The following is a 20727-nucleotide window of genomic DNA, read 5'->3' on the forward strand; positions in this document are numbered from 1 at the left end:
TCTGGAAAGTTACAGGACTCACCCACCCATGGTGATGACAATAACACCAATCACCGTAGTCTTACTGTGCGTGCATTGCATGAAAACTCCTGTCAGACGTAAGTTGATTGAGTTGGATACTGTTTCTCCCTCTAACATGTCCTCGTATTTCTAGCTTAGTGAAATAATGTCATGCTCATTTGTCCAGTGCATATCCTACTGCAGGCCTTGTTGACTCGATTTAGATGAAATCTTGACGTTCTTGCTACTGAAATGATTGATTATTTATATGGAGAAATCCGGCCCTGTCATTTGACAAGCATCTCAATGGCTGAGAAGGAAAGCTTGCCATGTCTCCTCTTTGCTAACGCCTATTGGACAAGGACGGGTTGGGGAGGGACTTAGCGAAGGCCAAGGGCTAATTGTAGGAGTCGAGGCATTAAATTTTGTTTGACTCTGTGACTTGGTACAGATAAATATTGTGAAAAAAGCTTTCACAATGTTTGCCTCTTTAGGTAACATTTGACAATGTTTGACAATGTTTGACAATGTTTTATAGAAAACTAGTTTGTTGATTAATTTTGACAGTGTTAAAAATATCTTAAAAGTTCTTAGAAATGTGCAGATACACCGTATACAGTACAGTATGTAGGTTTGTTTACTGTTGAGTGAGAAAACAATGTTTTTTCACTAAGAAAATAACGTGGGGACCCACACCACTTGTTTAGAACCTGAGTTTATGTTCAAACAGTGCGAGCAGAAAGAGACAGGCCCAGCCCATTAGCAGACCCAGGTTCTGGACGAGGAACATGAGACACGGTCTGTTGGTCTTCGCACGACTCATCTCTGGAAGCTGATGGCAGAGGACACGAAATGTATAGAGAGAGGAAGGAAACAAGTGATCAAATGTTACAAGATCACTTATGGCTCAAACGTTTACAATTGACTGGTCTGGTCGGCGATGTTTGTTTGTTTTTCTCTGTGACCATCAGTCGTGGACGAAGTACGAAGCATATTTTTCACAAGATAACAATAACACAATATAAACTAGATAAAGTGCCCATCGGCACAGGTCTCCACCAGGGCAGGTCAGGTTGTGGCCTCCTGGTGGCGCTATAACAGGCCGTATTTTGGGCAGAGGTTCGTCATTGGCATCCAGGGAGTGTGTGTGCAAAGTTTGGCATGGATCGGGCCAACGTGCTGGAGAGTAAGTAGCCTACTTTCACAGTGGCAATGGATCAGCTATATTCGTCATAATAAATAATTGTAATGGGTTAAAAGTACAATATTTGCCTCTCGGATGTAGTGGAGTAAGAGTACAAATTATCGAAAAATGGAAATATTCATGTAAAGTAAAAGTACCTCAAAATGTTACCTTAAGTAAGTAAATGTATAGTTACTTTCCATAGTGCCTCTTACCATTTCTACCAGAGACAGATAGAGGAAGATGCCCGCAGTAGCGCTGAAGATCCACTGCTGGACCTGTGTCTCGGTGGAGACAAACAGCCCGATGTACAGACCCAGGAAAGCACTCAGAGCACTGACAAAGTTCCATAGCACAGCGCTCCTCACAGAGAGCCCCAAGCTGAGCAACACTGCAAAGTCCCCTGGGAAGTCAAGGTACATTATAGCTATAGATCATTAGTTCTCAAACAAGTCAAAGAAACAAGTGTCAAGGACCCCCAAATTGATATGAATTTGGGCTGCGGAGTTCCCATCGAAAAAACAAATCGGTATTTTTAGAAAATGCTCAAAAATAGCAGCTGTACGAGATAGTAGATCTGCTATTTTTGAGAACCACTGTTCTAAACTATTGTTCATAAATACTAGTTACTTGCGCAAGCAGAGCGCGCAAATAATCGTTTCGCTTGGTCTCTTCGAAGTGAAGCCAAGTTTTCTTCAACGGTAAATCTGTGCCTGGTTTGCTGGGACTAGTTACAACATTACGTCATCCTTGAGAGAGTACATGGTGTGTATATGACGTAATGTTACAAGTTACAAGTTACAAGTTACAACATTACGTCATATACACACCATGTACTCTCTCAAGGATGACGTAATGTTGTAACTAGTCCCAGCAAACCAGGCACAGATTTACCGTTGAAGAAAACTTGGCTTCACTTTTTGGAACCAAGTAACCACAGTATACTGCTAATCAAATTACAACTACATACTCTGTATGTAGTTGTAACTAGAACAACTACATACAGTCTGTGCCTGGTTTGCTGGGACTAGTTACAAGTTACAAGTTACAACATTACGTCATATACACACCATGTACTCTGGTCCCAGTTCACAACGATGACGTAATGTTGTAACTGGTCCCAGCAAACCAGGCACAAACCTACGGTTGAAAAAAACTTGGCTTCACTTTTTGGAACCAAGTAACCACAGTATACTGCTAATCAAATTACAACTACATACTCTGTTGTAATATGTAGTTGTACTTTCGACCAGCGGTCGAAAGTACTTGCGCGCTCTGCTTGCGCACTAGTAGGCCATTTATGGCCTACTAGTGTGCAACAAGCAAGTATGCACTCGGCAGAGTGCAGTTCTAGTTTTCTTTAAGTTTGAGGGGTTTTTTTAAGTTTGTGTTTCTATATATAGCTAAAATCTAAGATTACACAGATGGTTTTAATGGGTTAACAGGGCAGCCATTTTGCTCTTTACGTACATGCCTACTGTACATCTACAGAAAAACACAAGAATACGAATCAAAATGGTCACTGATACTGTATGAATATTATAAATGGAGCTTAGTGTTTTCCCGCACTTTTGTAGAGGGGGATCAAAGGTTTTTCATTTAGAGCAGTTGGTTCTCGAACCTTTTAAATTTGAAGAACCAATTTGCACACTCTCAGAGCTGTAATGGTCCATTTAGAACCCCCTCAAGCAACCCTGAGGTCACCACTTTGAGAACCACTGAGAATAACCATGTTGTTCCAAATGTAAACACTGTGACCTGCCACGGCGTGCATGGTGCCAACTCTCACCCATCTCATGCGGGATTTCGTGGCACAGGATGGCCACGGTCGTTGCCAGGCCAGTCTCGGCCGACGAGGAGAAGGCTGCCCCCATGACCAGGCCGTCAGCAAAGTTATGAAGGCTGTCTCCCACGATTATCATCACAGCCAGCAGAGGAACCCCTTGTCCTGAGAACACAAAGGCATGTCTGTGTCACCACTCGCTACTGAAAGCTCATCCTTGGACCGTGACAAATGAAATCTCATGCCAGGAGATTAATTACACTGTGTAATTGTGTGTGTGTGGTGTGTGTGTGTGTGTGTGTGTGTGTGTGTGTGTGTGTGTGTGTGTGTGTGTGTGTGTGTGTGTGTGTGTGTGTGTGTGTGTGTGTGTGTGTGTGTCCAGGCAGCTCTGCTTACTTTGATGTGTATGGCCCGTGGTGGCTGCAGGTTCTTCAGCTGGTGTTTCTGAACACTCCAGGTCCTCCGCTGTTCCCTGTTGGTCACAGAAAAAAATAAATCATACTATATGGTTTTTAACTGTCACGTTTGGGTGGCTGTGATATTGTCCTTGTTCGCTGTATTAATGGTAAAATTGCAATCTTCAGAAAATGCATCATCTACCTGATGCATATTGATAATGATGGTTATATTGATGCTGCTGTCAGGACTCCAAAGTTCCGCAGCTCCGGCAATGCCAAGGCACTACTGCTGCACAGTCACACTGAGTCAATGCTACCCAGGGATGCCGAGCCCCCATTCTTGCCCAGCATTGCCAAGGTTCTACCAAGGGTCCACTCTACACTCAGTGTAGAGTGGCCTCTGGCCGAAACACTTTCACTGTTCAAATTTGTTCAATTTTTAAACATTGCTTTCTTATGCAATAAAGGATCTACTTGAACTGAACCTTCTTTACAGTAAGTTCACCTCCTTATTTTCTTCTACAAAAGTAGGGCTACTGAACTATAAGAACTCTTGTCCTGAAACATAACAAAACAGATTTGGAATGTGCATCATTTTCATAGCAGTATGTAAAATATTGTAATGCAATGTAAATGTGAACAGTGTTTTCCGATTTAACGTTGGCATCAATATTACCCTCAGCATGACCTGTGGCTGTTGTGTTCCTCTACTCCCACCCACACACTGTTCATATACAGTTATATAACACAAGTGGAGGAAAGATGGATTTGTGTAAAAAGTTAAAACCCAACAACTGTGGTTTCAGCTTTTATCTTCCTATATTGTGTCTTAGGTTTCCAGCTCATACACCTCATGTGTCTACTCACTGTGTGCTTGACTGTGAGTCTTAACTCACCCACCAAGGACCCCCAAATAACCCTTGATCAATACTTTATCATACTACAGCAAAATAATCAAAAGTAGCACATCCACAAGCTCTGGACCCAACAAGGTTTCCACTTCACATAGACGATATACCAGTACAGCAAAAAAAAAAAATTGTCTACGTTTTCCAGAAAACTTAAAACAGCCCCCCAACCTCACATCAAATTTCCTGTCCTTTTTAATAGGCTCTATATATAAACAATTTGGAAATAACTAATAACTACAACCTATTTCCCGGCCTCTTCTGACTTCCTTCACAGGTGTTACTGATGATGGTTCTGTTCCATTTAATGTACACATTCTCAAACTTCAAAATTTCAATGACCCCCATAACTCAAATGGCCCCGTATGGGGCCATTTGGAACCCATGGTGTAGCAGTGTTTCCAGTGAGCCAACATGCACAATATCAGCACCCTGACTCTGTTTGACCAGAATGGAACAGAGCCTAGTATCATCTGTATCACCTGTGAAGGAAGTCGGAAGAGGCCCGGAAGAAGAGGAAGAGTTATTTCCAAAATGGCGCATGTGCATAGAGCCTATTGCCCCCCGGAGTCCCAGTTAGGCTACAGTAAGAGCTGGTGTGGGTTGAGCACACTCACCAGCTCCATGGTGGAGAGGGACTTGCCCCTCGTAGCCTTCCCGTTGCCAGTGATCTCCAAAGGAAGGTCGTGGGAATGGCCCTGTAGCAGAGAAAATAGCTTCATCAGACCAGTACTGTTCCCAAACTTTTCAGGTCGAGACCCAAAAGAGAGATTAGACGTTTGCCCGGGACCCAAACTAGTGAAAGTAGCAGATCTACAAGCGCATAACGTGTCGCTATATGGGCTATTTTCACTACTTCTTAATTATTATTATTTATTTATTTTATTCATGGATTTCTTAGAATTCTTAGTTTGGTTTAAAATGTATAAAGTTATTTTAATGTTTTTCATGAAGGAAAATAAATAAATATATATAGATATTATTTAATGTAGTAAAAGAAAATGGGATTTTCACTCGAGTCGTGACCCATAAAAATTGGTCCGTGACCCACAAATGGGACCCGGACCACTGCTTTTTGGAGACTACAGTCCAACACCACCAAGAGGTCACCTGGCTCAACACTCCTTCACTCTGCAGAGGTTAGCCAGAGCCTCAAGGAAGCTGGCTGCAGAGTGCAGATATGCACTGTCATGAGTCATGACAAACAATGACAATGACTTTGTAAAACCGGTGGTGTTGCAGTTTATCTGCCACTGGCTGGATAAGCTAAACAGCGTCCAACTTCGTCTAGTGTGCAAATATACCGTCCGTGGCGTGAGAGTTTTTATATCTGTGTTTGTTGATTGTTATGCAAACTGATAAAGGCTTACTCAAACAAGATTAATAATAACAAAACATGCTTTATCTTACATGGCCATTAGATGGAATCACAAAGGAGAAGAATCTTTCGATGAGAAAGAATCCATAGATTCCAGCAATGATGCCCAAGATCTTCCATAGATACTCCTTGTCCTCTATGAAGTCCTCACTGTCGTGATGGTGGCTGTCATCATGGAGGCCAAGGATCTTCAATGGAATCGAAAATCAACAAAGATTTATTAATTTGTCACTTCTACTGTAGTTTGGGTTCATAGGTTCAGGATTTGTAAGTGTGCCACCCATACAGTAATTTTCACTGACTCGATCGGGCCAAAGTCCCAAGTAAGACAAAAATCTCTTTTCTCTTTAAATAAAGAAACCAGCGCTTATTTCACCTGACAAATATCACTATTGTCACGGTACCGAGAACTGGCGGACCCAAATGCAGACACAGACAAAAGTTCGACAGTTCAAGGGTGTTTATTGAAATATAAACTGGCAGGCAGGCAGAGCAGGGCAAGGTCCAAACAGGCTGGTCAGAGCATGGGCTGGCAGGCAGGCAGGCAGGTGTGGTCTGAGGAGGAGGAGAGGAGAGCGGTGAGTACAGGCACAAAGTAAAACACTAGAAAATACAACAAAACTGAAGTTCACTGGGAACAAACACTGGCAAAGCTGGCTAGAAGGTCTACTACCACTGTGGGTGATTTAACAATCTGGCGCTGGTGATGTGGGAAGGCTGGGTCTTTATGGGCTGGAGTTGATGAGCTGATGTCAGGCAGGAGTGTAGATTGGAGACTGGAACCAGGTGAGCCAAGTGATAAATGGAACCAAGCCACGCCCAAACACACGCCCACACATAACACAGACACTGACAAGACAGAGACAGCAGAATAACACAGCCCTGCCTGGGACTGTGACAACTATGTGATCATTTCTTGTTTTTAACTTCAGTAAAAGTATCAATACTGCAATATAGAAATACTCTGTTACAAATAAAAGTCCGGAATTCAATATGTAGGCTACTTGAGCAAAAAGTACAAAAGTATTGGCTTACCAAACGTAAAAGTACTCATTTGCAGAATGTCCCATTAATCTTTTGAATACAATCTACAAGCTCACAATGTGTCACATCACAATTCAAAGCCAGTATTCGAGATGTGGAGTAGAAGTAAAAGTATTGGAATTTGAAAATACCTCAAAAGTGTAGGCCTACTTAAGTAAATATGTGCTCAGTTACTTTACACCACTGGCTGCGTAGCCACAAGGCCTTTGGGAGGAGGCTACTAAATAGCTTCATCCCTCAGACAATAGGCTTATATGAACAGAGCAGGGAAAAACGTAACAAACGCTGGAAACATTAAACACCTCCACCCTCCTTCCTGTCTGTGTTCAGAGGAAGTGTTTAAACACATACAACACACACTATAGCACATGTCCCTTTGAATATCAAATACACACAGTGTTAATGAACATTAACATTTGCACACACATCATGAAAGGTGCTATCTAAATAAAGTTTATTATTATTATCTTAATTCTTTCTGTGCCATGAGGTGGCCGCAGAGTGTAGGTAAACCCTGCCAGGGATTTTTGCCTCTATTTAATCATCTTCATTTCCGGTTTCCCGGCCTGGAGACCATTGTAACGATAGGCAATTATTAGTGTTAGATCACACTGTTTACCTTTCGCCAGAAACATTATGTCGGGAGTGATGTGGTACAAAATCACAAATTATATCCGAACCTCGGATGCATCAGAAAAAACATGGAGAGTGCTCGTAGTTTCAGATAAAAATCATACTTTGACTGGAGGTAATGGGGCCGTGTGCAAAGATCCTGGTGCTGGGGGTGACGGATGTTAAAACCAGATTTTCGGCTAAACCGCTAAGACCTCATGTGGTCAAAAATGGGCTTATTCGGCTTAACTCTATTTTAGTCTGCATCGTGGCTATTTGTGTGCAACCTCATCTTTTGATTCTATAATCGTTTACCCTCGCATGGCCTTTTCACCTTTGATGGCATGCACCCACTGAAGCTCTCCATCCATACGAGTCTATACACACACCTGCGGTATGAGGTGCAGGAGGGCATCCCCTGATAGGGTGCCAACCGCCAGCCCCACAAACAGCTGCAGGACGAGGGCGTACGTCTCCTGACACGACCTGAAGACGATCAGGCAGATCCCCAACATGGAGCCCACCGTCACCAGCATGGCGGCTGCAGTACTGTAGCCATACTCTGAGGAGGGAGAGAGGGAGGAGACAGACAGTGAGAATGTGAGTTTCAAGAACGGTGCAGAAATGTAACCCATTAACCCGGCAAGACCCGGATATACGGTATAGTATTTGTACTGATTCCACAAAATGCATTCTAAAACAGTGTTTTACTTAACGTACCAAAAGTAGAAAGTACTCATTATGCTGAATGTCCTGTTTCACAAGTGTTCAAGTGTATAAAATGCGAAAATGTATAAAAATGTTGATGCGACGCATTGTGAGCTTGTAGATCTACAGACGCATTGTGAGCTTGTAGATCGGCAATTTTCAAATGGCCAAAATGTATAGGGATTGAAGTGGTTAATGTATGTTTTGTAATAATAATCAAAATCTACAAAGTAACTAGTAACTAATAATAATTGTAATGAATTAAAAGTACAGTATTTGCCTCTGAGATATAAGTAAGTATTATTCTAAGTAAAACGAGACGTGCTGAAACAATAGGTCTGGGAATGCCCATATATGGATTTTATTTTTTTCCCTTTTCTTTCTTTTTTTAATTAACGTTTTCGGGCCGGGTAGGGCGTAAAATGTGTGCTAATTATTAAAGCCAGGCGGGGCCTCGGGCCAGCCCAGTTAGGGCCCAGTTATGGCCCAGGTAGGGCATGAGGCCTTCATTTTTGGCCTGTTGAGAACTCTAGTTTTCGTCAAAAGGGAACAGTCAAAAGGGAGACATCGAAGAGGAAGGACGATGGGGATCATTATGGAATGTCAGAACAGGCCAGCTCCATATATGGCGATCTAAGGGTTTGATGAGGTCAGATCAACATGGTGTCCGTGAGTTCAGATAGAGTTGCTGGCCGGCTCCATATATGCATATCTGACGACCCTGTCTTCTCCATGTATGGCTATACAGGATTTGTTGAGGTGATCTTCATATGGGCCATATATAGAACGTGTCACGAGGCGTGACGGACTGACCGACATGAAAGGCAGATTTTCATAGTAACTACAGTAAAAAATAGTACTTAGTACTTGAGTGAATGTACTTAGTTACTTTACACCACTGATGGCGGTCGGTCTGTCTGAAGAGTCAGTGAAGAGGTCCAATCAGTGAGGAGGTCTTACTCTCAAGGGCAGTGGGCAGGGCTCCCCTCGCTGGCGCAGGCGTCGCGCAGGCGTCGCCTAGCAACTGCTGAACGACGGCCGGGCAGAACCGTCTGAAGTCCTCCTTGGAGGTCGGAGCGTGTGGATCGAGGGCGAAAATATTCACCAGCTCACCGGCTGAGAAACATACCTGATCGGATTCAAATAGAGACAAAACATCAGGGGGCGTTTGGGCCATGATATAATATCACTCATGCTTTCCAAGGTGTGATTTGGATGAATACAAAATGAATATCAACATCTTAAAACCAAAATGTTGAATTGTGGGTTTGAGCTCACATGCCCTTTGGGGGGGTAACTACCTGTCAGCAGGGAGTGTTGGCTGGGAGGAGGAGGACTACGGCCATATTTATGAGTGTCTATTTCAAACAAAGTGTTTTTGGACTGGGGGTGGGGGGGGTCATAATTATTTTGACAGCAGGAATTGCCTGTCATATACCCCCCAGTATTAGGATGTATTAGGATGTTGATATTCATTCATCAGCCAACACTCCCCACTCACAGGTAGTACCCCCCCTTTTGATTTACATCAAAAGGGCATGTGAGCTCAAACCCACAATTCAATATTTTGGTTTTAAGATGTTGATACCCATTTTGTATTCATCCTTAGGACCCCAAATCACACCTTGGAAAGCATGAGTGTCTATTTCAAACAAAGTGTTTTTTGACAGCAGGAATTGCCTGTCATAATTTGACCCCCGGATGTATTAGGATGTTGATATTCATTCAAAAAACAAGGGGTGGAAGATCGTTCCACAGTTTGGGTGCTACAGTGGAAAAGGATCAGGTCTCCCCAAAAACGTCTGGGTTTCCGAGGCTAGGTCTCCCCTGGTATTCAGCCTTGTTGTGCATGGGACCAGAAGATGTCAGTGGACGGACCTCAAGACCCTTGTAGGGTCACTAGAATTTCGCCCCCCTTCGGGGGGCTCAATCCTAGTGTCGTTGCAGCGCAATATGGGAAGAAGGAAATTGCGGGAGTTGACAGACTCAGAACCGAATAGTTCTGATGATCCTCATGGGGGCTACCCGCAGCCCCGCCTCCCCGCAGCCCCCCCCCCCCCCCCCCCCCCCACAGCGGTGGGAAAAAATAAGTTGATGTTTTCACTGGTACTTTGGGTAGGCTACAGCACTGCAGCAGTGATACTCAACCTCAGGCCCGCGGGCCACATCAGGCCCGCGGGACCATTATGACTGGCCCACCAATGAAAATCCAAAAAAAAGAAAAAAAAAATCTGGAAAATGAAATAAAATTAAATAAATCTGAATGAAGTTATCTTTAATTACATTATTATAAGTAATACTATTAGAGTTGTACTATTACTCGAACGAAAATAAAAGTTTGGGGCGGGGGGGGGAGATGCAATGCAAATGAAAGACATATACTGTGTATCCCTATTCCCTGACATAATTTTATAGCTAAACGGACAGAATTCTATTTTATTTGAATGATGAAACCCAGCTGCCATTAATAGTTCTTCACTTATAGCTATCTATTTTCAGGTAGATTGTTTTATTTTACTCAGTCAGCCATATCACTACTACATTTTTTTCATGAAAAAGGTCATAGCTGGGTAATCTATTTTCAGGCAAATTGCGTTTATTGTATTTTATTTTACTCAGCCATAACAATTTATTTTCTGTTAACCAACTTGCTGGCTGGCAGGCAGGCAGACAGCTACTCATAGACAGGCAGACAGACAGCTACTCATGGATAATTGGACAGGCAGGCAGTCAGACAGCTACTCATAGACAGGCAGACAGACAGCTACTCATGGAGAATTGGACAGGCAGGCAGACAGCTACTCATAGACAGGCAGACAGACAGCTACTCATGGAGAATTGGACAGGCAGGCAGGCAGACAGCTACTCATAGACAGGCAGACAGACAGCTACTCATGGAGAATTGGACAGGCAGGCAGGCAGACAGCTACTCATAGACAGGCAGACAGACAGCTACTCATGGACAATTGGACAGGCAGGCATGAAGGCAGACAGCTACTCATAGACAGACAGACAGCTACTCATGGACAATTGGACAGGCAGGAAGGCAGACAGCTACTCATAGACAGACAGACAGCTACTCATGGACAATTGGACAGGCAGGCAGGCAGACAGCTACTCATAGACAGACAGACAGCTACTCATGGACAATTGGACAGGCAGGAAGGCAGACAGCTACTCATAGACAGGCAGACAGACAGCTACTCATGGACAATTAGGCAGGCAGGCAGGCAGGCAGACAGCTACTCATAGACAGGCAGACAGACAGCTACTCATGGACAATTAGGCAGGCAGGCAGACAGCTACTCAGACAGGCAGACAGACAGCTACTCATGGACAATTGGACAGACAGGCAGGCAGGCAGACAGCTACTCATAGACAGGCAGGCAGACAGCTACTCATAGACAGGCAGACAGTAAGACAGCTACTCATTGACAGACAGACAAATAACTACTCATGGACAGACAGACAGGCAGGCAGGCAAAGAGCTACTCATGTTATGTTATTATGTTATTATAACAGCTGCTCATGTTATGTGCAATAATTTGTGCAGTTATGGAAACAGCTCTTTGTGTTTATGCAAGAAAATGTAACACATTTATTTATTTACATATTGTGTGCATGCACATTGTACTTTCCGCCGCGGATTTATTTATTTCCCAAATGGTCTAAAATTGAGTTATTTAGCATACTTTTACCAATGAATTAGCCTATACACAGACAACGACTGATTAGCCTATTTTGGACGATATGGGTCTTTTCTCGAGTCACTCCGCTGAAAGTGTCAGTGTTGCTGCCTTACACACCCGCCGCCTATGGGCACTGTACTGTAGGCATATAATACCTGGCTAGGTGAAAACAAAAGAAACCCGATTAGCATTTGAGTACTTTTAACACCTCTGAACAGCCGGCGGAATTCCAGAGCATGTGTAAATACGCTAGTATGCAGTCTGTGACAGAGTCACAGAGTGTCAATAATTCCCAGAAAATCTGTAATGTTAATATAAAATGTCCACGAAAATCCTCATGGGGGCTAAAAGGGGCTATTTAATTCTTCATATAGCCCCCACAGACTCGACGTCGTTGGACAGACTCCACTTCATGTTTCAGCTTTGTTTTTAAACTCGGTAGTGTGCACACAGCGCACACTCGCAATTGCAGCTGGAGGGCGACGCGACACACACACACCCCCCCCCCCCCCCCACACACACACACACACACACACGCACACTTTTTTTCGCTCGAAATTCTTATTCACAATGACATCGAGTTGAGGTGTTTGTTTTAAGGGTAATTGTTGCATAAGCGCTATTTCGCACTATTTCTCCCTCCCCTCCCCTGTGTCTGAAGCAGCTAGCATGGAAGCTATATGGATTATGGAAGCTTTCCCTCCGATTGCACAGACACAACCATGCCGTTATCCACGCGTCCATCCGATTGCTTTTAATGTAAATGTCCCATCCACTGAGCAAAAGCGATATAAGCGCCTTATTCATTCATTCGATTCATTTGGGTGTGGGGCTGTGCAGTGGTGTGGGCAGCCTTTCTGACGGAGGCTCGGAGCTGCTGCTGCTGACGCTGTTCGAGTCGCATGGAGCAGTATAGAGTAGGCGTGGCGCAGCATTAGAAGGGCGCAGCAAATGCACGACATTGAGGGGTAGAAACCATCCCGGTCGCGTGGTTCATCTAACGCGTGTGTCACTGTGAAGGACTGGCCCCATTAAGTGAACGTAGTTGAGCCCAATATTGGCGTTACGCATTTCACTTGAATAATGTTGTGTGCGCACGTGCGCACGCTGAGAAAGACAGTTATTTAATGAAACTGAAAATTATAACGTGCTGCACTGTCTCGCCGCCGTATAGCCATTCCTGTGTGTGTGTGTGTGTGTGTGTGTGTGCAGGCGTGTAGTCGGCATTGGCTGGCAGGCGAAAATAGCAAAAGCTATACGTGTAATGTAAATATTTCGGCACAATCCAAGTAGTGACAATGAACAATGTTGATTTAACTAAGGGATTCGCTGAGTGTTTTATTTTGTAAATACAGGGATTTAGAAGTGATAAGCAAAATAGTGAGCCAATAATTTATCCCCTTCCTTCTGTCTGTTATCCTGCGAGAGCCCTAAAAAGCAAGATGGCTGATTGTGAGACTGAAAGAAGTAGTGTGGGGGCGGGCCTGGTGGGCCTATGAGAACACAGAGCAGTGTTGCCAGGTTTGCGAATTGTAAGCGAGTTGTAGTGTGTGTAAATAGCGTGGTTGTGGCCTTGTTTCTGCCCCTGTTGGGGCAACAGAACATGTAGACCAGTTTCTGTCCACCGCTTTTGGCCACGTGACCAACTTGACAAATGTTAAAATAGATTGGGTCTATAGAAGCTCTGAACCCACACACTTTATACACATACTTTGAATGCCATGCAGTCAACAGTACCACAGACGGAAAACTGTCTAAGTCCAAATTTCATTCCGACCCCTCCACGAAAAGGCCTCGTTGTCTATCATTTATACATTATAGATCAATAGTGTGGACTTAGACTGTTTTTCGTCTGTGGCATTTTATTGTAGCTAATTTAACCTAGTCATCACTAAGGCTATCATTAGTGACTGAGCAATGCAAAAACACTCACTGTATGCATGCGCATATTCTGTGTAAGTGTAGGTAAATACATCTGTCTTACCTGTGTCCAGTCTGCGTCGACACCACGTGTTTGGTGAATACAGCCGTCCACCTGGTGCCCCGCCCCTGGAGGAGCGTGTGATGACGTGATGCTCCGCCTCTCCCGTCCCGTTCCTACGCCCAGCCGATGAAGTAGCTCCTCTAGATCTGAATGAAGAAATGTCATTAGGAGTCGGACACAGAGCACCAAATCAAGTCCACTGAGTCATCCAAGTGCAATGAAAGACCTGAAATGATACAAGAACATGATTCAAATTTAAAGAAGTGCAAAACCAACCGAAAGAATAAATCAACCAAAACCATTCCTCCAGAATTTACCAACTATCTGCAGGCTGCTGGTGCGATTCAGGGATCTGAAGATGTAGTCTGTAAAAAAGGCTGGGGAGGGCAGGTTCCTCTTGCTGAAGCAGTGTCCTTGCAGGGTGTGGGAGATGATGGCTGCAGCCAGCCTGGACACAGAGGAGGCATCAGCCCCTTGGCTGCCTATCCCCGGAACCTCCTCCATGAGATGAGTGGCATCGACACACTGTGGTGGGATCATAGGATGGGATCAAATGATTACGTCCAGATAGCAATGTTACAGTATAGATTACCCCCCCCCCCCCAGTCTATAGAACAACATTAGAGCTCATCAGTCTATATTTAAATAAGTATTAAGACATACTTCTTCTGTCTGGCTTTTGAGCATATAGCTAAAATATACCAGCATCCCTTGCTCATCACTTTATTGTGTTGTCTTTTATTCTGTTGCGGTGTATAGTACTTTATAAATAAACTTTGAGTTGAGTTCAGTTGAGTTGAGTGTCACTCTCTGAAAACTAGCATTTTCAAATTCTTAACAACTAGAGTGGTGCCCGTGGGGCCTCTGCAGCGGTGCCCGTTGGGCACTGGCCTACTTGGAACGATGCAAGTTGGAAATGCATGCCCCACCCAGATATTACCGGTATGTCTGTGTTGCTTTTATGCCCGACGTCAGAATGATGTCAGATTTATGTATGTGTCTCTCTGTGTCCCTTTATTCCCATATATGGAGTTCTGTGTCAGCCATGCCCAAATATGAAGTGTTGGGATGTCAGAACAGGCCAGCTAGAGGAGTTCTGTGTGAGGCATGACCAAATATGGAGTGTTGTGAGGTCAGAACAGCTCCATATATGAACGCTGGGTAGGGGCCCGGTCCAGAGCCCGGGCAGAGGCCTTTTTTGGGAGGTTCTGGACAACCGTGCAGGGTCTGACCGACTCGCGTGTGTCGAATTTGAAGTCGGTGGGGCGAACGGTTCTGTAGTTACGTGGATTACACACAGACAGACAGACAGAGACTTGGTGCATTTATAGATAGATGTGTCATGCAGAGGGCCTGTCGTGACGCATGGTGGCACTTGATCAAAGTCACAGTGACTGAGAGTGTCAGAATAATGCCCCAAAAGTATACGTGTGAAAACAAGAGTTCTTGAGACAATATAGAAAGTAAACAAATCCTTTACTTGCGAGGGAGGTGAGGCAGCAGGGGAGTCTTGGTTGGCAGCAGGTTCATAGTGCTGGTTGATGAGCTGCAGAATGCTCTCCGTCTCATTAGGGGAGAGGAAGTGCCTGTCCTCATGAGGGTGCAGGCCGGTCAGGGCCAGGAGGTAGAACTGGTAGCTGGGAGAGGAAGAGGAGGAGGAAGAGGCTGGGCCACACGCGTCCTGCATGCAATATTATAATAGTTTTAGATTTTTCATTTTAGGTTATAGTTTGTTTTGAATATATAGACATTTCAAATTCGGATTTGCTAGTTTTTATTTTTGAACATGCTAATAGTTTTAGTTCGTTTTTATTCGTTTTAGTGTTAGTTTTAGTTTTTTTTATACTAATAAAAAAGCTCAGGTACAGGATTGAAAATCTAAGTATTGTGTAATAAAAACAAAACGTATCAGTTACAGATGAACGACCAACCATCCACAAACGAAAAGGGCATTTTGTTTGTAATTTCCGTTCGCTTTAGTTCGTTTTGTAAACAAACACTATTTCAGTTTTCGTTATTCCATTAGTTTTCGTTATAATAACCTTGCCTGCATGTTGATGATGTAGTACAGCAGAACCGTGGATATTCTCCGGTAGTCCTCCTCTGTGATGTAAGCCTTAGTGTCATCCTCTAGCGCAGAGAGGACTGTGTCTGGTGACAAGCACTGTCACAGGCACAGGAAACAAGTTGAGATTTAGTTTATTTTTAGTCATAACACGAGTTAGAAACAATGCGAGGATAGGACACAATGAAGTACAGGACTTATTTCCATTGTGGTCCTGCATACACATGGCAAATATACATCTCATAACTTGACACACATGAAAAGATCAAATTAATTTGCAGAAAAAGTAGCAAAATGTGTATAGGCACTACTTTAACTTTTGATAAAAAATAAATAAAAAAACAAGTTCTTACAATGAGCAATCATCAGCGTGGAGTGATTCAAAGCTGGATTTAGGAGGACTGGCATTTACATATCAGCGGAAGTGGTGGGCATTATAGGTCAGAGGACTATGTACAAATATTCACTTCCTCCCATAGCGTGATATAAAAAAAGGCTTATTTACGCCTTCCCCGTCCTGGGGTGTACTGTAATATCCAAGAGAGCTCCTCTTATAAGAATTGCCTTTGTTGCTGTTGTATTGTGGTGAGTTGAACACAAGCCCAACCAGGCCCACACACAAAAACACAGAGGGTTTAATGAGTGGGTGAAGGGCTACCCGGTCGTTTCAGTACAGTGAGCTATTCAGTGAACGCAAGACTGAAACGGCAGTTAATCAGTTGAAACTGCTATTTTTTAAAGATTTGTATACATTTGAAATGGGACATTGTGCGTAATGAGTAGTACTTTTAGTTTTGGCGGAAATACATTTGTACTCTATAGAAATACTATGTTACGATTATCCTTGTAACAGAGTATTTCTATATTGCAGTATTGATACTTTATTTAAGTAAAAGTACTTTTTCCACCACTGTTTAGTTCATGTCAAACCGAGGGATGCCTAAAGCCACTCGGCATGAATGACCCACAGAGGTCAATGTCTTAAGCCTCCACGCACGCACGCACCGCACGCACGCACGCACGCACGCACGCACGCACACACACACGCACGCACACATTCCAGCCATAACAAGCAGGGCTAGGATAGGATGCATAATATGTGGACTATGTACACTTAGGGGGCATTTTGAGCTTGTCGATATGCTACCTTAGATAGAATTTGAATCCTGAAAGGTTAACAGTTTGGACATAATGAGGTGTCCACCCTAGCCTGGAATGGCCAGACTAATATCATTGCATAGATATTAGTCTGGAACTTCGGTATGGAAGATTTATTTCCAAGGGGCGGTTACAAACAAAGAGGTTGAAGCGCACAGTGCACACCAATAGTGGGGAGGTGCTAACCACTGGAGATAAACTTGAGCAGAGAGGAGAGGTCGCACAGCTCGTAGTAATGAGTAACAACCATAGGGTACCAACATTTCAACAAAAAATGCATGCGTAGATTCCAACGTCACAGCAAAGATGTCTCACTTTGAATAGTGGACTCTGTTTGGGGCCCCACAACCTTGGGGTGAGCAACATTTTATTCAAACTGAGTGCATGCCAGACCAATATCTGCCCACTGCCCAGGGCATTTTATTTCCACCCGGCAGAGACGATATATCCAGCTAATATTTGAAGTGACACGGATGCTTTCCCGGAGCGTTCTATATTCCTTACCTTGTCGCACAGCTCTTGCGTGGCGCCAGTTCGTTCCGGGCAGCGCACCATTTTGAGAAGCGCGCTGGTGAGCAGGGCCGCAGTGTGGTTCTTGTACAGGAGAGGTGGCTGGACGTCCGAGAAGCCTAAGGCCCTGAGAGCCTGCGGCAGGTAACCCACTTCCTCCCGACCCTTGACCTCCGGGGGGGCCCTCCCCAGTAGCAGACCGAGGTGCAGTAGCAGCAATGGCAAAGCATTGCTCCTGAACCACATGTTCCTTATCTGGGGGACCCCCTCCTCAACTCCCTGACACTCCTGGGACAGCTGGCTGAGGGCTTCACAGATCGGTATAAGCAACGACGATGTGGGAGAGAACAAGGGGACAAGTGAAAACAGCAGAGCTAAAAAGGAGCCAAAGAGAAAGCAAATTCCGAGCCAGTCGCAGAGGATGAATATGCGATGTGTTCCGGCAAGAGGGAGGCGTTAATTATAGGACTGCCTAATCGGGTGGAGGGTGGCGGGAGGGCTCGGTGGGTATCCTTCGGGCTTGAACTAGAACCCCATAGTGTTGCGATGGTCAGCCAAAGCACTGGGCCCCTCGGTCCACAACAAAAAGATTAGCGCAGGCAAGTGAGAGAGCACAGGGGCAGGGAGAGGGGGACAAAGTTGAGCCGCGAAGGGGGAGCTTCTCGTTCTATGAGGAATTATTGTTTTGTGTGCGTATGAAATGACAGAATGCCTATTGTGAATTTGTGCCATATATACAAGCTGAACTGCAAAAGAGCAAAAACATACATTCTGAGCTGAATTAGGCTACTGGTCCAGAATTCTATGAAGCATAGAGCATCCAATGGATATTATTAGTCATAGGTGAGGAGGTAGAAAAGTTTTTGTGAAGTATACTGCGATTCCCTAAAAGTAAAAACAAAAACAAGTGAGTCAGTTTCCGGACAAAACCATGACAAACAACGTTGATGTGTGAGCAAGTGTATCACTATAGCATTCTGAATTATCCAGAATATCTCAAGTATATTGTATAATCTCTGACTCATCATCACAGATCAAATGTACAAGTGCACCCATGGCAACATCCCTAGAGATGAGAGTTGTTTGCACAAAACCTTCTAGCATCCTCCCACAGTGGGCAACCTTGCATGTCAGAGTGGCACCAGTGCTAAGAAAACAACACACTGTTCACTTTAGGAAACACATTCTAGCAGTTACCAGACCCCTGAGGCAGACTAGGAGGGGAAACTTAAAGCATGGCAGATGAAACAAGGCTTATGCAGTACCTACCAGCTGATCCCTTCCGCACCACTCAGTTGGCGTGTTGTTTAGTAAAACTATGCTTATTTTCCCCCCCGTCTGCTGGAACGAGACTCACAGCAGGGCTTGTTTAGGGAGTGTGCACGGGCTATTGGTTTAAAACCCTCTTGTGACAAGTAAAGAGTTGTGCAAGCTGCAGAGGATTATACCTGCAACGGTCAGGCCTGAGGTTGCCATGGGGAAAGGAAAGCTGCCTCATTATGGCTGGTATGGTGGTCGGGGTGGGGGGGGCTAGGAGCCGGAGGAGGAGGTGATGTAGTTAGACAACTAACACGAGAGAGCAGTGTTGATTTCGTCGACTAAAACGATGATGAAAAGTGTTCGTCAACTACCTTTTTCAGCACATCTATACAAGCTCAAAACGAGCTTGTGCAAAACCAGAGTGCAGCCAAACAAAGCATAACATAAGCTGAATATAAGCAGATATATATACATACTGTATATGTTTATAATGCATGTTGCCACGAGGGCTTTACAAACGTGCAAAACTCGATTGTAAAAATCTGCAATTACTAAACTCTCAGGGTTAATATAACACTTTTATTTTGTAAAGAAAGAGTGTGTCACGTTGTGGCTAATCTGAGTTCCCAAATGTTTTTGCCAGCTCCCGCATTACAAATAGGCCAGGAGGGGACGTGCTGACAGGTTGGACTACATTAGGTAGCTCAGTCTGGAGTTGGCTCTGTGTTTCCTTTGTGTCGGAGAACAAAAATAAAGGCACCAAGGACATTCCACACCAGCTGTGTTTGACTCTTCATAGTAGCCATGGCAATGGTGACATTAATGTGACTTTGTCCGTCTACGGGACACTTTATTGGTCCGTCTCATACTGTATACGAGGGTGCTTCAAACAGGCTTCATTATGTAGCTCTATGTCTGGAGAGGCACTGGTGGGACACTGGGGGGACAATGGGGGGACACTGGGGGGACACTGGCGGGACACTGTCTGGGGGGACACTATGGGGGTTTTGTTTTGCAAAAAAAATAATCTCTTAAGTTATGCCTATCCCTTTGTGGGAGGCCATTTGAGAAATGGATTAAAGGGACATGGATACTTGCGGCTGGAAAGGAGTTCTGTGCTGCTACGATGTTCCCTCTCATTGACTTCTGTGCTGATGCAGTAGTGTGGTCCTTGTTGTTTATCCCAACCGACAGGATGCAATGTGCTACAGTGGTGTGTTCTCTAGTAGGGCTGTTGCATGTTGGAATGTCATTCCTGGGTAGCAATCCACTTGTAGATCCGTTCGTCTGAAGGGTGGGATGTTGTCCGGGTTCGAATCCCCTACAGAGTACAGTGCAAGGAATGAGTGCATTTGCCATGTATTTGAAGGAAGCCTGATCTAACCACTCTCAGATTTTCTCCAGTTTATCCCCGAGTTTAAGTTTACCCTATTGTTTTAGGATTTTGGTTTATTTAGCCTTTTTGGGGTTTAGGGTTCATTCACTCCATGGCTCCTCAATTAGCCGGTGGCAGGTTTTATGACTAGCTTGTGGCTTCCTGTGAGGTTTAGCGTTAGAAATTAGGTTTACGTATTTGGTCTATTCATTAAAACTATTTTTTTTTTTGTTATTTGAGTTTTTCCTGTTTTCATTAAAAAATAAATCACCCAGGCTCTTCTAAGTAACATTTATATTTCAAGGTGTCCCTGTCATTTTTTTCTTTTGTTTCCTGGGCCCGGTGTCTAATGGCCCATTTGGTGTCAGTGACACCTCTTGCTTCGTGTCCCCTGTTGGCTTGGTGTGGAATGTGCTAATGTGTCCCTGCACATGTGTTATTGCTTTTAAATTCTGTCCACTACATACCAGGCTACTAAAATTGATGAGCCATTGTTGCTGTTGCGTCCACTTGTGTTCCCTTGTTGTCCCAGAATGTCCAATTCGTGGTTCGAGTCCTCCTTAATTGTTACTTTGAAAACCAATAAATCCAATAGGACAGGTTTTTACTATTATGGTTCCAAATATTTCCACCTTAGCCAACAAATCCCACTGATGCACCCAGAGACTTTGG

At 44.2% G+C, this 20727-nt stretch overlaps 1 protein-coding gene across 1 annotated transcript; it reads right to left on the reverse strand.

Annotated features, from left to right (window-relative positions):
• Positions 1-703: 703 nt before the first annotated feature.
• On the reverse strand, positions 704-17666 carry LOC308336086 (zinc transporter ZIP12-like; the record flags this gene model as incomplete). The annotated part of the gene is made up of 13 exons (XM_080793331.1): positions 704-832; positions 1399-1586; positions 2973-3131; positions 3363-3438; positions 4890-4970; positions 5683-5838; positions 7696-7868; positions 8975-9143; positions 13688-13833; positions 14005-14212; positions 15168-15368; positions 15735-15851; positions 17415-17666. The coding sequence occupies 13 exons, from the start codon at positions 17664-17666 to the stop codon at positions 704-706; spliced, it is 2055 nt and encodes a 684-aa protein (XP_080649457.1).
• Positions 17667-20727: the final 3061 nt, after the last annotated feature.

The sequence above is a fragment of the Protomyctophum bolini genome (assembly GCF_963924005.1).
Source record: "Protomyctophum bolini genome assembly, chromosome: 21".
NCBI lineage: Eukaryota > Metazoa > Chordata > Actinopteri > Myctophiformes > Myctophidae > Protomyctophum > Protomyctophum bolini.